The 14971-nt window shown below is 38.3% G+C and overlaps 1 protein-coding gene across 1 annotated transcript; it reads right to left on the reverse strand.

Annotated features, from left to right (window-relative positions):
• Positions 1 to 2263: 2263 nt before the first annotated feature.
• Positions 2264 to 10271, reverse strand: LOC113358106. Its single transcript, XM_026601632.1, has 2 exons — positions 4337 to 10271; positions 2264 to 4226 (listed from the first exon to the last, which is right to left on the reverse strand). Exon 1 carries the CDS (start codon positions 10244 to 10246, stop codon positions 8549 to 8551), a length of 1698 nt encoding a protein of 565 aa, XP_026457417.1. The 5' UTR covers positions 10247 to 10271; the 3' UTR covers positions 2264 to 4226; positions 4337 to 8548.
• Between the last annotated feature and the right edge of the window lie 4700 nt (positions 10272 to 14971).

Raw genomic sequence — 14971 nt, forward strand, 5'->3', positions numbered from 1 at the left:
CTTCACGTTTAAAGAATTTTTTGGCGGGAAAATGAATTATCAACGGCGGAATTTCTTGGGATAGAATTGGATGTGTTCTTTGCATTTTTCTCGGAGATTTTAGTTGAGTTGATCCTGTTTCACCTAAACAGGGATTGTATGGAGTTTTGTTTCGAAAAAATAGCAAAGTCCACGTAGTTTTTATAATTCATGGAAACTGCATTCAAGGGGGAGATTATCAAGGATATTTGGATGATTCGGGAGAAGATTTTCTTCTTCAGTCAACATGTTTGATCTGTTAAGACAATATAATCAATGAAGCCAGCTCAGTACACTCGGGTGAGAAGAAAAGGGAAGTTACGTGGAGTTGAAGAACAGGGCACGTACATGGGTTATTCTCGAGATTTTCAGAGTTATTTTTGGAGATTTTGCGTGTGGCTGGAGGGACTTGAAGTCGTGTTGATTGTTTATTGAGTGTGTTGGAGTATTTCAAAACCATGCAGACGCGTGATGGAGCTAAAGAAGGAAGATTATTCTCATAACAGACCGGGGAAAATAAACACAATCATTACGGGATTATTCGCATTCAGTGAGGAATATCTCGGTGCTGTTGGGTATAAATAAGTCAGCAGGGTGGAAGAGAAGGGGTATGAAGAGTTTAGGAGAGGTTTAGAGCTAAGAACAACGCTGCATAGGAGAAGTAGCAGCAACATGTGAAGAAGAAGGAGAAGAGTTGCAGACGACACTTTAGAAGTGTCGTTCTCAAGAACCCTAAAGCTGAAGAACATTTACTGTAGAAAATAGTCGTATTCAGTGTCTTATATTCAAACTGTTCAGTAACAGTCCATTAGTCACGCTTATCTTCAGTTAGTAACACCTCTTGTAACAGTGTTTCTTTGTAACATTTGCATCTGTAACAATTATAACTGTTACAAAGGCCCTGTTTTATACCTTTTCTCCTTGTAAACACCTTTTTGAGCAATGACAAATTCCTTTGAGTGTGTTTTCACCATGCAGAGCAAGACCCCATCACTGGGACAACAGAGGAAGCAACATTTCATGATTGTGGTAAATGAATTAATTCTTTTATTGACTTTTTGCATAGATTTAATTGCTTTATGATTTCTATTAATTATTTGTTATTTTGTTAGATGTCGCATGCTTAGTTCTAAATACTTTAGATGCGTCATGCTTTTAACTTACAAATAATATTTTATGAAATCTATTTTTTGCAAAGAACTAGAGTCACAACTTCTTTTGTTTGAGCTATATTGTCTAGAATTAATGACTGAACCATAACAATATGAAAAGTAATGGAATCCCGCGTCTCAGCGTCTCTTCATCTTGTGACAAATTGTGTATATATATTTTTCCTTATTTTCTTTATTAAGTCTTAAAATAAATTCTCAAGAAATCAGAGTGAACGAATCATCTTACTACAACATCATTGAAAAATACCATCAGCGTGCCTTTCTTCAAGCGCGTGATTTTCAATCATGTGTTTTTGTTGTTAATGGCTATTATCCTCCAATGGTTACAGTAGATGATGTCTCTATTGCAAAGGATATTAGTAGATATGAACCTAACAAAATTCTTGCTGCAAAGAAAAAATCTGACGGTTTAAATGTTATAATTCATGCCATTACCCCAGATCTTCAGCACCATGTGACTATGTGTACTCGGTCTAAAGATGCGTGGGATATCTTAGAAACTGTATTCTAAGGGAATGATGAATCGGAAAACCGACTTTAATTAACCGCAAGTATACGGTGCACTACATGTGAATAGTGGCAAATAGGGATCGTTCCCACGAGGAGTGACAAACACTATTTCCAATCAATACCAGTTACTTTCGAGTCAAGAATATTTCAAAATGGAGATTTCAGAATTCTTATAAACTAACAAAGTGAACCAAAGCAAAATAATTAAGATTGTAATCAAAGATGTAGAATTATTAGGGCTACAGAATCCGTTGTAAGCTAGGCTTTACTTGTGTTCTATAACAAAAGGTCTCGATTTTACCCGTATGAAGTGTTAAACCTAGCTACTCACACACGGAAGATATTTCATTAATGATCTTTAGAGAAGAGTTATCATAAAAGATTGTTTGTTCTCAACCTAAGGTAGAAGTCCCTAGTACTAAGCATACATGGCATACATAGTCTCGGGATGTTCATAAATCAATCAATAACAAGGTTTAAATGAGTATTTCTATCAACCTAACAATGACCTATACATGGCACAGAACATGAGAAGTTGAAAAGAAAATAAAACGTTAAGAGAAACTCAAACAATTGACATTAAGCTTTAGTTGTTGAAAACCCCTGTTTTAGAACACAAATAAATCAAAACTACAAGTTCATCTTTCAGCCTAATGAAGAGTTTATCTAGACATAGCTTTCTTAAAAGCCATAGAAAATGATTCAGGAATAAATCAAGTTATGCAAATCGAAAAGTAAAGATAAATGCAAACCCTAGTTTCTTCCCTGTATTCGGCGTATCTTTTCTTCTCTTCACACCAGGTTAATTAACCATCCAAACTCTCCTCTGGTGACGGACGCCAGCACACACCAAATCCCAGTCCAAAAACAGAACTCCAGGCCAACAGTACGTCTGGCCACTGTCTGCACCTCCTTGTTCACAGCCATGACCAATACCACCAACAACCAGCTCAATCGAATCATCTCAGCACCACTGGTCACGACCATTTCAGATCCACTGAACTGATGCAACCAACACCAGCATCTCCATCTTACAAAACACCACTACAGGTTACCCATCCACCATCATCACTTGCAATCAGGCAGTATCACCGTCTTCACAAGTTGTTACTGCTGTGTTTGTTCTCAGTCAAAAACATTCAAGTGTGGAATCGCAAACAACCACTCTACATACCGGCTACAGTTGTACTTCAGAATATTCACAGTCTCGTCACCCACTGGCTATTACAGCTCGATTAGCTCTGATCCAAGCTCCATAGAAAAACTAAATTAGAATCCATCTCCTTGTTCCATATGAGACTGCCTTATACAATTTGCAATCAACTCAGCCAAATTCCCTGACTACTTTCAGTTCACATACAACCACAGAGCTAGCCATTGATCACAACAGCTGAACCAAGCTTCGCCACAGCTGCTTTCCCTGCACTTCCAGCCACCACCGACTACACCAGCTCGACGACTTCCAAATGCAGTCAACATATACACCTTCTCCAACTCCGTTAAATCAACAACAGCAGCAAGTGTTTTTCACCATTCAAAACCACTTAACATTACCACATATCACAGAGAGTTGGTTTTATGGGATCTTTAGACACCACTCAACTCAAGCAACCAGTACTTTCTTAACTGAAATGTTTCTCAACTCCGGCCACTGACCTGTTTTTCATAATCACAACATTCATGGCAGCAACACCTTTCTGTGTTCAATCGAATACCCACATAATAATATGTTTTCGTTGTCCATCACCATTAAATTAAGACCCAATATCAACTGATGTTGAAACCCCCAAACCTCCATCGATCAAGCTCATGGAATGAACCCGATCTCCGTTCACAGCGAACAAACATCACGACCTAGCTTTGCTGTAACCAAGTTTCAGTCTTGACACTTCATTCGCATCTTCATGATTTCATCTTCGTTTACAACTCAGAACCGCCCCAAAAGTCACCATTTAATCAAGACCAAAAGTTAGGTCAAAACCAATTTCAGCCGATAACGAACCTTGTAGCTCTGTTGTCGTTGCTGCTGCGTATAAATTCCAACACTACAACAGTCTGACACAGATCCATTGATGTTGCCTCAAGATCTGGTGCTCTTGAATTGGAGAGAAGAGCTTGAACTCCATCTAACGAGAGGTAACGGAGAAGATACCACCTTGGTTTGGCTGTAGCTGTTTGGATGATGACGAATTCCATTCAAGTATGAAGCTCGATCTCAAATTCCCTTTCTCTGTTGTTACCAGCTTGAAATGAGAAAGAAAAATGAAGATTTTTTTTTCTTGTTTTGATAACACCGAAGAGGTGGAAAAATGGGACCCGTCTCACTTTCTAAGCCCCCTTGTGCAGCTCACACGTTTGGTAGAGGACATCATTTCTTTGTTCAACCTCCTGGCTTAAGTGATGCGGCCCATAAATTGTTGGCTTGCTAGCCCACAAGCTCCGACTCCTTTGGAATTGCAAGTCACAAGAACCAATTTAGCTTCTAGGACATTAGTTCTCCGGGCAAACGAATTTCATTTATAATTCCTGTAAAAGCTCTAAAACATAGTTATTAGTGAGATATCGAGACCTAGCTAGTATAAATGCGGGTATAAAAGTGTCGCACTTGCGTGCTTATGAGATTCCCCCACACTTACATTTTACTAGTTCCGAGCAAAACAAAAAAAAATCCGCTCAACAGCTGGATAAGAGGGGTTAGGGATATCCGCTCAACAGCTGGATAAAATAGGAGACAGGGGTATCCGCTCTACAGCTGGATATAATAGGAAAAAGGGGAATCCGCTCTACAGCCGGATAAAATGGGAGAAAGGGGAATCCGCTCAACAGCTGGATAAAATAGGAGAAAGGGGAATCCGCTCTACAGCCGAATAAAAATAGGATATGGGGATAGACCCGCTCCACAGCTGGTCATGAAATGCAATAGCTCAAATAAACCATTTTTTTTTAAAGAGAAAACCTATATAAAAAGAACTGAAGTGAAAACCACTCACCCACACTTAATCAATACATTGTCCTCAATGTAATTGAGTCATCCAATGTACAAGTTAAGATGACAAAATTCACAAACAAACAAATAAAAACAAGAGATAAAGAAAATGGGAACAAATATGGTGGGTTGATTCCCACGAAGCAGAATCCAATGGGTTGACTCCCATGAAGAAATTGGAATTTGTTTCCCTGCAAAAAAAAAACAAAACATAAAAAGGAACAAAAAAAAAATCTACCATACAACAACAAGAATCCAAACAGTTTTAGTCTTGATAGACTGGATCTTCGAGGAGGACAGTTTCCACCTCGGCATTAAGGAGTTCTAAAAATGGTTTTACTCGTTGTCCATTAACCTTAAACACATTACCAGATTCTCTGTTCTCAAGTTCGACAGCCCCATGAGGGAAAACTTCTTTGACATAGTATGGGCCTGTCCAACGAGATCTTAACTTACCAGGAAATAAATGCAATCTAGAATTATACAAGAGAACTTTCTGCCCAGGTTCAAATGACTTACGACTAATCGACTTATCATGAAACACTTTAGGTTTCTCTTTGTAAAGCTTTGCATTCTCATATGCATCATTCCTAATCTCTTCTAACTCATTGAGTTGAAGCTTACGGTGATTCCCAGCTGTAGAAAAATCAACATTAAAGGTCTTAATGGCCCAATAGGCCTTATGTTGTAACTCAACCGGTAAATGACATGCCTTACCATAGACAAGTCGATACGGAGACATACCAACAGGTGTCTTATAAGCAGTTCGGTAAGCCCAAAGTGCATCCAATAATCGTGCACACCAATCTTTACGGTTTGGATTCACCGTTTTCTCTAATATTTGCTTAATCTGTCGGTTAGAAACTTCGACTTGACCACAAGTCTGGGAGTGATATGGTGTAGAGACTTTATGAGTAATGGAGTACTTACTTAAAAGAGTTTTAAAGGAACTATTGCAAAAATGTGACCCTCCATCACTGATAATGGCTCTAGGGGTACCAAATCGAGAAAATATGCATTCTCTAACGAACTTGATCACAATGTTGCGATCATTCTTCTTGGTAGCTATGGCCTCAACCCATTTAGACACATAATCAACCACTAACAAGATGTATACATTACCGTTTGAAGATGGGAAAGGTCCCATGAAGTCTATTCCCCATACATCAAATATTTCCACTATCAATATGGAGTTCGGCGGCATCATGTTGCGCCTAGTAATCCTTCCCAGCTTTTGGCACCTGTCACAACTTCGACAAAACTCATGAGTATCATGAAACAAAGTAGGCCAATAAAATACACATTGCAGAATTTTGGCAGCAGTTTTCTTAGAGCTAAAATGGCCACCACAAGCATAAGAATGACAAAAAGTGATAACACTCATAATTTCATCATTAGGCACACATCTGCGAATAATCTGATCAAGACAATATTTGAACAAATATGGATCATCCCAAAAAAAAAATGCTTAACCTCAGCTAAAATTTAGTTCTATCTTGTTTCGACCAATGCTCAGGAATTTGACCAATAGCAAGATAATTAACAATATCAGCAAACCAAGGTAACTGCGAAACAACAAACAATTGTTCATCGGGAAACGATTCATGCAAAGGTAAGGCATCATTAGAAGACTCTGAAATGATCCTATAAAGGTGATCTGCCACTACGTTCTCAGATCCCTTCTTGTCCTGAATATCAAAGTTAAACTCCTACAACAATAATATCCACCTAATCAACCTAGGTTTAGCATCCTTCTTATAAAGAAGGTACTTTAATGCGGCATGATCAGAGAATATAATGATCTTAGACCCTAAAAGATAAGGTCTGAACTTTTCTAAAGCAAACAAAATCGACAAAAGTTCTTTTTCAGTAGTGGTATAATTCAATTGTGCATCATTCAATGTCTTACTAGCATAGTAAATAACATGCTGTGCTTTATCCTTGCGTTGTCCTAAAACAGCTCCAACTGCAAAATTAGAAGCGTCACACATAATCTCAAATGGAAGATTCCAATTAGGCGGTTGTATAATAGAGGCAGAAGTTAACAACAATTTCAGCTCCTCAAAAGCCGCAACACAAGTTTCATCAAAGACAAAAGCAACGTCCTTACCAAGAAGATTGCTTAAAGGACGTGAGATCTTACTAAAACTTTAATAAAACGACGGTAAAAACCTGCATGACCTAAGAATTATCTAACTTCTGTAACTGTATGTGGAGGTCTCAACTTAGAAATTAAATCAACCTTAGCCTTGTCTACTTTTATACCCTTGGAAGAAATAATGTGACCTAACACAATTCCAGACTGAACCATGAAATTATATTTCTCCCAATTCAACACAAGATTTTTCTCCTTGCATCTCACTAGGACTAGAGTGAGATGATGGAGACATTCATCGAAAGAAGATCCAAACACAGAAAAATCATCCATGAAAACTTCAATAAACCTTTCTACCATGTCAGAAAATATGCTTAACATACAACGCTGGAAAGTGGCGGGTGCATTACACAACCCAAATGGCACGTGTTTATATGCAAATGTCCCAAATGGACAGGTAAAAGTGGTATTTTCTTGGTCTTCAGGGGCAATAAGGATCTGGTTATAGCCGGAGTAACCATCTAAGAAACAATAGTAAATATGGTCGGCTAACCTTTCAAGCATTTAGTCAATGAATGGCAGAGGAAAATGATCTTTCCTCGTGACCTTGTTAAATCTCCTATCGTCAATGCATACACACCACCAGGTGGACTGCCGAGTGGGAATCAATTCACTACAATCATTCTTGACTATGGTACTTCCTGATTTCTTGGGTACAACTTGAACAGGGCTGACCCAAGTACTATCGGATATCGGGTAAATGATACCTGCATCCAACAGTTTCAGAACTTCCTCTCTTACTACCTCTTTCATGTTAGGATTTAGCCTACGTTGCATCTTTCTAGATGCTTTAGAGTTCTCTTCTAAGTAGATATGATGCATACAATCGCTAGGACTAATACCTTTCAAATCTGCAATGGACCAACCTATAGCCTTTCTATATTCTCTAAGGACATCTACCAACTTACTTTCCTTTTCTAGTGTGAGATTAAAAGCAATAATGACAGGTAAAGTGTTTTCAGAGTTTAAGTAAACATATTTTAAAGTGTCGGGCAATGGCTTAAGAGTCGAGGTCGGAGCTTTCTCGATTGATGGAACTAGTTGAGATTCGGACAGTACAAGAGGTTCAATTTTAGGCTTCCATTTACTAGTGTCCAGCAGTGGGGTGGAGTCTAACAATGCATTGACTTCACAAATAACACTATCATCAGTTATATCCTGCCCAAAATGAGTTAAACATGCTTCTAATGGATCTTCTAAATGATTCTGCAAGAAAGTATCATGAACAATTTTATCAATCATACAAACAGTTTCACGGTCAATAAAATCAGGAGGAGAACGTGCAACAGGAAAGACATTCACTTCCATTTTACAACTACCAAAAGTAAGTTCCATAATACCATTCATACAGTTTATGATCGCATTAGCAGTTGCTAAGAAAGGTCTCCCTAAAATAATAGGAATTTGACCACTAGGGTCTGCCATAGGTTGTGTATCTAGAAAAATAAAATCCACAGGATAAACAAAGCTATCAACCTGCACAAGAATATCTTCTACCACTCCTCTAGGAATTTTAGTAGACCTATCAGCCAATTAGAGTGTGACATTAGTGGGTTTCAAGTCACCAAGTCCTAGTTGTCCATACACAGAATATGGCAAGAGATTCACACTAGCTCCTAAATCTAATAAAGCATGCTCAATCTTGTGTTTTCCTATAGTACAAGCAATAGTAGGACAACCAAGATCTTTGTATTTAGGCGGCGTTTTCTACATAATGATAGAGCTCACCTGTTCAGCAAGAAAAGCTCTTTTCTGCACATTCAAATTACGTTTCACAGTGCACATATCTTTCAAGAACTTAACATACAAAGGAATTTGTTTAATGGCATCTAAAAGAGGAATGTTAATCTTAACTTGTTTAAAAACTTCTAAGATGTCACTAGAACTAGCTCCTTCCTTACGGGGTAGTAACCGTTGAGGAAATAGAGCACGAGGAACATAAGTATTTTCAGATTCATATTTTTCAGGTTCATTGGTTTCTTTTTGTGCCGAAGGTGTAACCTGCGTCACAATTGGTGTGTTCCTTTGATGCTCATTTTCCTTAGGATTACTAACATGATTATCAATGATCCGTCCGCTTCTTAAGGAAGTAACGGCTTGGACTTGATCGGAGGATTTAGCATCAGATTTGCTGACCTCAAAAAAACCCTTAGGGTTAGGCATGGTTTGACTTGGGAACTGTCCCTTGTCTCTATCATTCATTTGACTAGCAAGATGACCTACTTGTCGTTCTATATTTGCTATGGACCTTGCAGTGGTCTGCTCTAAGTTTGTTATTGACTTTTGAGTAGCCTGCATAAACAAACTTAGACTTTCTTCCATACTAGGCATTCTTTGGTTAGAAGAATCATTAGGAATGGAAGGTTTCTGTGTGTAACCACTAGCATTATTAGAATGACCTTCATACTGACCTCTAGACCATGAAAAATTAGGGTGTCTTTCCCACCCTGGGTTGTAAGTATTGGAATAAGGGTCATATTTACGACGATTATCTTGATAGAGAGCATTGAATTGCTCACTACCATCGTCATAAAAGGTTTGGTCCAAAGACTCGACGAAAGGCTTAGTTTTAGAACTATGTTCTAGCGACTCAAGCCTTCTTGTCAGCGAAGCTATTTTAGCGTCAGAGTCAAATTGAATATCAACTCTGTGCGCTCCTTTGCTATTAGCAATTGACCTTACCGGTTCTTTAGCATCCCACTCTTGGGTTCTTTCAGCTACCTCTTGCAAGAATGTATACCCCTCATCAGCACTTTTTTCCTGAAACTTACCACCACAAAGTGACTCTACCGTGGTCATAGTTTTATGATCTAACCCTTCGTAAAGAATCAACGTAAGCCTAGGAGTATCAAATCCATGATGTGGACACTGCAGCAAAAGATCATGGAATCTCTCTAAGTAGTCATAGAGAGATTCTCCCTGTTGTTTCACAAAACTATTTAATTTTTGACGAATGGCAGAAGTCTTATGCCTAGGGAAAAACTTGTTCAAAAACAATTTTGTCATGTATTCCCAAGTCCTAATTGATGAAGGAGGCAAAGCATCTAGCCAAGATTTTGCCTTATCTTTTAATGAGAAAGGAAACAACCTAAGTCTAAGGTATTCATCAGACAAATTCTTAATTTTAACCGTACCACACAATTCTTCAAAGTCTCTAATGTGATAGTAAGGATTTTCGTTCTCCTTACCATAATAGTTGGGAAGAGCCTGAATGGTATTGGTCCTAATCTCATAAGTCGTTGTAGTAGCAGGCAAAACAATGCATGAAGGTTGAGAGACTCTAGTTGGATGCATATAGTCTCTCAAACTCTTAACTGGAGGGTTTTCACCCTCATCATCGGTGGTTCCATCCATAAATAGATGAGAAAATTTATTTTTATCCCAACCAACCGGAAAATCACGCATACACTAACCACAAGCAAAGAGTTGAATCGTACTTACCTTGCAAAATCTTTGCAAATAAATCAATCACTTACTCTCTTTGAGCTCGTTACCAATTCCTATGTCGCAGTCCAAAATAACTAAGAAAGGTACCTAAAAAAGGTCAAACCAAATCAGCAAAAATAACTAACAAAAATCTAAAAGAAAAACTGAAAACAAAGCAATAACTACAGAAAATTAAATCCAAAACTACTGACTAGAAAGTCTAAATATCAATTAGAGAGGGTTTTGCAACCACTCCCCGGCAGCGGTACCAAAAACTTGATGAATCGGAGAACCGATTTTAATTAACCGCAAGTATACGGTGCACTACATGTGAATAGTGGCAAATAGGGATCGTTCCCACGAGGAGTGACAAACACTTTTCCAATCAACACTAGTTACTTTCGAGTCAAGAATATTTCAAAATGGAGATTTCAGAATTCTTATAAACTATCAAAGTGAACCAAAGCAAAATAGTTAAGATTGTAATCAAAGATGTAGAATTATTAGGGCTACAGAATCCGTTGTAAGCTAGGCTTTACTTGTGTTCTAATAACAAAAGGTCTCGAGTTTACTCGTATGAAGTGTCAAACCTAGCTACTCACACACGGAAGATATTTCATTAATGATCTTTAGAGAAGAGTTATCATAAAAGATTGTTTATTCTCAACCTAAGGTAGAAGTCCCTAGTACTAAGCATGGCATACATAGTCTCGGGATGTTCATAAATCAATCAATAACAAGGTTTAAATGAGTATTTCTATCAACCTAACAATGAACTATTCATGGCATAGAACATGAGAAGTTGAAAAAAAAATAAAACATTAAGAGAAACTCAAACAATTGACATTAAGCTTTAGTTGTTGAAAACCCCTGTTTAGAACACAAATAAATCAAAACTACAAGTTCATCTTTCACCCTAATGAAGAGTTTATCTAGACATAGCTTTCTTAAAAGCCATAGAAAATGATTCAGGAATAAATCAAGTTATGCAAATCGAAAAGTAAAGATAAATGCAAACCCTAGTTTCTTCCCTGTATTCGGCGTATCTTTTCTTCTCTTCACGCCAGGTTAAATAGCCATCCAAACTCTCCTCTGGTGACGGACGCCAGCACACACCAAAGCCCAGTCCAAAAACAGAACTCCAGGCCAACAGTAAGTCTGGCCACTGTCTGCACCTCCTTGTTCACATCCATGACCAATACCACCAACAACCAGCTCAGTCCAATCATCTCAGCATCACTGGTCACGACCATTTCAGATCCACTGAACTGATGTAGCCAACACCAGCATCTCCATCTTACAAAACACCACCACAGGTTACCCAGCCACCATCATCACTTGCAATCAGGCAGTACCACCGTCTTCACCAGTTTTTACTGCTGTGTTTGTTCTCAGTCGAGAACATTCAAGTGCAGAATCGCAAACAACCACTCTACATATCGGCTACAGTTGTACTTCAGAATATTCACAGTCTCGTCACCCACTGGCTATTACAGCTCGATTATCTCTGATCCGAGCTCCATAGAAAAACTCAATTGGAATCCATCTCCTTGTTCCATATGAAACTGCCTTATACAATTTGCAATCAACTCAGCCAAATTCCCTGACTACTTTCAGTTCACATCCAACCACAGAGCTAGCCATTGATCACAACAGCTGAACCAAGCTTCGCCACAGCTGCTTTCCCTGCACTTCCAGCCACCACCAACTACACCAGCTCGACGACTTCCAAATTCAGTCAACATATACACCTTCTCCAACTTCGTTAAATCAACAGCAGCAACAAGTGTTTTTCACCATTCAAAACCAGTCAACAGTACCACATATCACAGAGAGTTGGTTTTATGGGATCTTTAGACACCACTCAACTCAAGCAACCAGTACTTTCTTAACTGAAATGTTTCCCAACTCCTGCCACTGACCTGTTTTTCATAATCACAACATTCATGGCAGCAACACCTTTCGGTGTTCAATCGAATACCCACAGAATCATCTGTTTTCGCTGTCCATCACCATTAAATTAAAGGCCCAATATCAACTGATGTTGAAACCCCCAAACCTCCATCGATCAATCTCATGGAATGAACCCAATCTCCGTTTACAGAGAACAAACATCACGACCTAGCTTTGTTGTAACCAAGTTTCAGTCTTGACACTTCATCTGCATCTTCATGATTTCATCTTCGTTTACAATTCAGAACCGCCCCAAAAGTCACCATTTAATCAAGACCAAAAGTTAGGTCAAAACCAATTTCAGCCGATAACGAACCTTGTAGCTCTGTTGTCGTTGCTGCTGCGTATAAATTCCAACACTACAACAGTCTGACACAGATCCATTGATGTTGCCTCAAGATCTGGTGCTCTTGAATTGGAGAGAAGAGCTTGAACTCCATCTAACGAGAGGTAACGGAGAAGATACCACCTTGGTTTGGCTGTAGCTGTTTGGATGATGACGAATTCCATTCAAGTATGAAGCTCGATCTCAAATTCCCTTTCTCTGTTGTTACCAGCTTGAAATGAGAAAGAAAAATGAAGATTTCTTTTTCTTGTTTTGATAAGACCGAAGAGGTGGAAAAATGGGACCCGTCTCACTTTCTAAGCCCCCTTGTGCAGCTCACACGTTTGGTAGAGGACATCATTTCTTTGTTCAACCTCCTGGCTTAAGTGATGCGGCCAATAAATTGTTGGCTTGCTAGCCCACAAGCTCCGACTCCTTTGGCATTGCAAGTCGCAAGCACCAATTTAGCTTCTAGGCCATTAGTTTTCCGGGCGAACGAATTTCACTTATAATTCCTGTAAAACCTCTAAAACATAGTTATTAGCGAGATATCGAGACCTGACTAGTATAAATGCGGGTATAAAAGTGTCGCACTTGCGTGCTTATCAGGGAATACCTCTGAAAAGGAAGCTAGGCTTCAAAACCTAAATTCTAATTGGGAAAACCTTCATATGGATGAAGAAGATTCATTTGATGAGTTTAATCACAAAGTGTCCGAAATTGTTAATGCATCTTTTGCGTTAGGTAAGACTATTCCTGAAAAGGACATTGTGATGAAAATTCTCAGATCGTTGCCAACCCAATATGATTCTAAGAAACATGCCATCGTTGAAGGAAATAACCTTAATACTTTTATCCAGAAATACTCTGGTTGGGAAGTTAAAGATCTTTGATCATGAGCATACATCCAAATCTGGAAAGGATATTGCGTTCAAAGCACAAAAGAACACAAAATTGCTTGACAAAAGTAAATGTGTTGGTAACTCTGTGGATGATCCTATTGAGACTGATTCATCTGATGAAGATCTTGATAACTCAGTTTCTCTGATCACAAGACAGTGTAGAGATCTTCTTTTGAAGAAAAATAAACAGTTTGTCGGAGATAAGCCTATATCATCAGTTAAACCTCATGACTGTGTTCCTCCTAAAAACATGGATACCGTTGATACTGATGATGAGGATATGTGCTTCAAGTGTAAAGGTTTTGGTCATTTTGCCAATGAGTGTCCAAATCATAGAAAATACACTGGGAACAAAGGTCTTGCTGCAACGCTTGATGAAATGTTTGATCACTATGATTCAAATCAAGATGAAAAATCAAGTGTTGCGCTCCTTGCTGAAAATATTAATTTTGATAATTGTAGCAATATTCACATCAATCTTGATATTTTTCCTGGAGAAACTTCTTCAATTATTTTGGAAGATAAAATGGATTTTTCTCTGTCTACTGAAAATTCTATTTCTAATGTTTCGGGTACCACAATTTGTCTAGCAGCTTGCTCCGCAATGGTGTCTGAACCATCCTCCACTTTGACATGTTCTTATTGCACTATTAAGGGTCACAAACTCTCTAGTTGCTTCAAGTACAAGCATAAAGTAAGATATGTCAACAAACTTCAACGGAGAGCAAATCGATTAACAAACAAGCTTAAACTTGTTCAGAAGTCATCTGAGGTATGTAAACTCAACCCTTCTCCGAAGAAATTAGTTTCTAAAGAAAAAGTTAGACCACTACAGAAAAGAACATGATCTAAAAAATTATGTGAAAGAGGATTTTAGAAACTCTTTCCAAAAAGGTCATGGTGAACAGGTTATCATTCACCCCAACACAACTTAATTGTGTTGGTTGTGCATCTTGTATCAAGTCCCAGATTCCAAAGAGACAAGAGTTAAGCACTTTCAGGTCTTAAAGATATTTTTTTTTCTCTGGTTGGGTTTCGATTGATCTTTTCATATCCTAGATTGTTATTGAAAAGAGGTTTCCTTGTTTGTTCATTAAAAGAGGGGAAAATTGACAATTCTGTCTTCTTTAGGTTTGTGAGTTGTGCGAACGTAAATCTTCTTACTTTGTATAAAGGTTCAGTAACCCTATATTCCTTTTTTCTTCCTTGAAAAACTCTTTTTACCACAAGTTTGCTTGTAGAGCTTGCTTAGTGAATTTCTTTCACAAACCCATATTTGTATGAAGACTCCAAACATTAAGACTTCTGATGGAAAAGAGGTTAATATGAGTGTTAAGCCATCAATCATGAAGGAAAAAGATAAATCTCCGGTACCCTCTTCCTTCAAAAGAAGAAGGAGGAATGTGAGGAAGCCAAGGGTTGTCCCTTCAAATCTTCAGAAGTTTTCTGGTGTTCTTGAAGAGTTGAAGGAAACAAGAAAGGAGATACGAAAAATAAAGGCTATTGTTTTTAGGACTCTTGAAA

The sequence above is a fragment of the Papaver somniferum genome, chromosome 3 (assembly GCF_003573695.1).
Source record: "Papaver somniferum cultivar HN1 chromosome 3, ASM357369v1, whole genome shotgun sequence".
NCBI classification, from domain to species: Eukaryota; Viridiplantae; Streptophyta; class Magnoliopsida; order Ranunculales; family Papaveraceae; genus Papaver; species Papaver somniferum.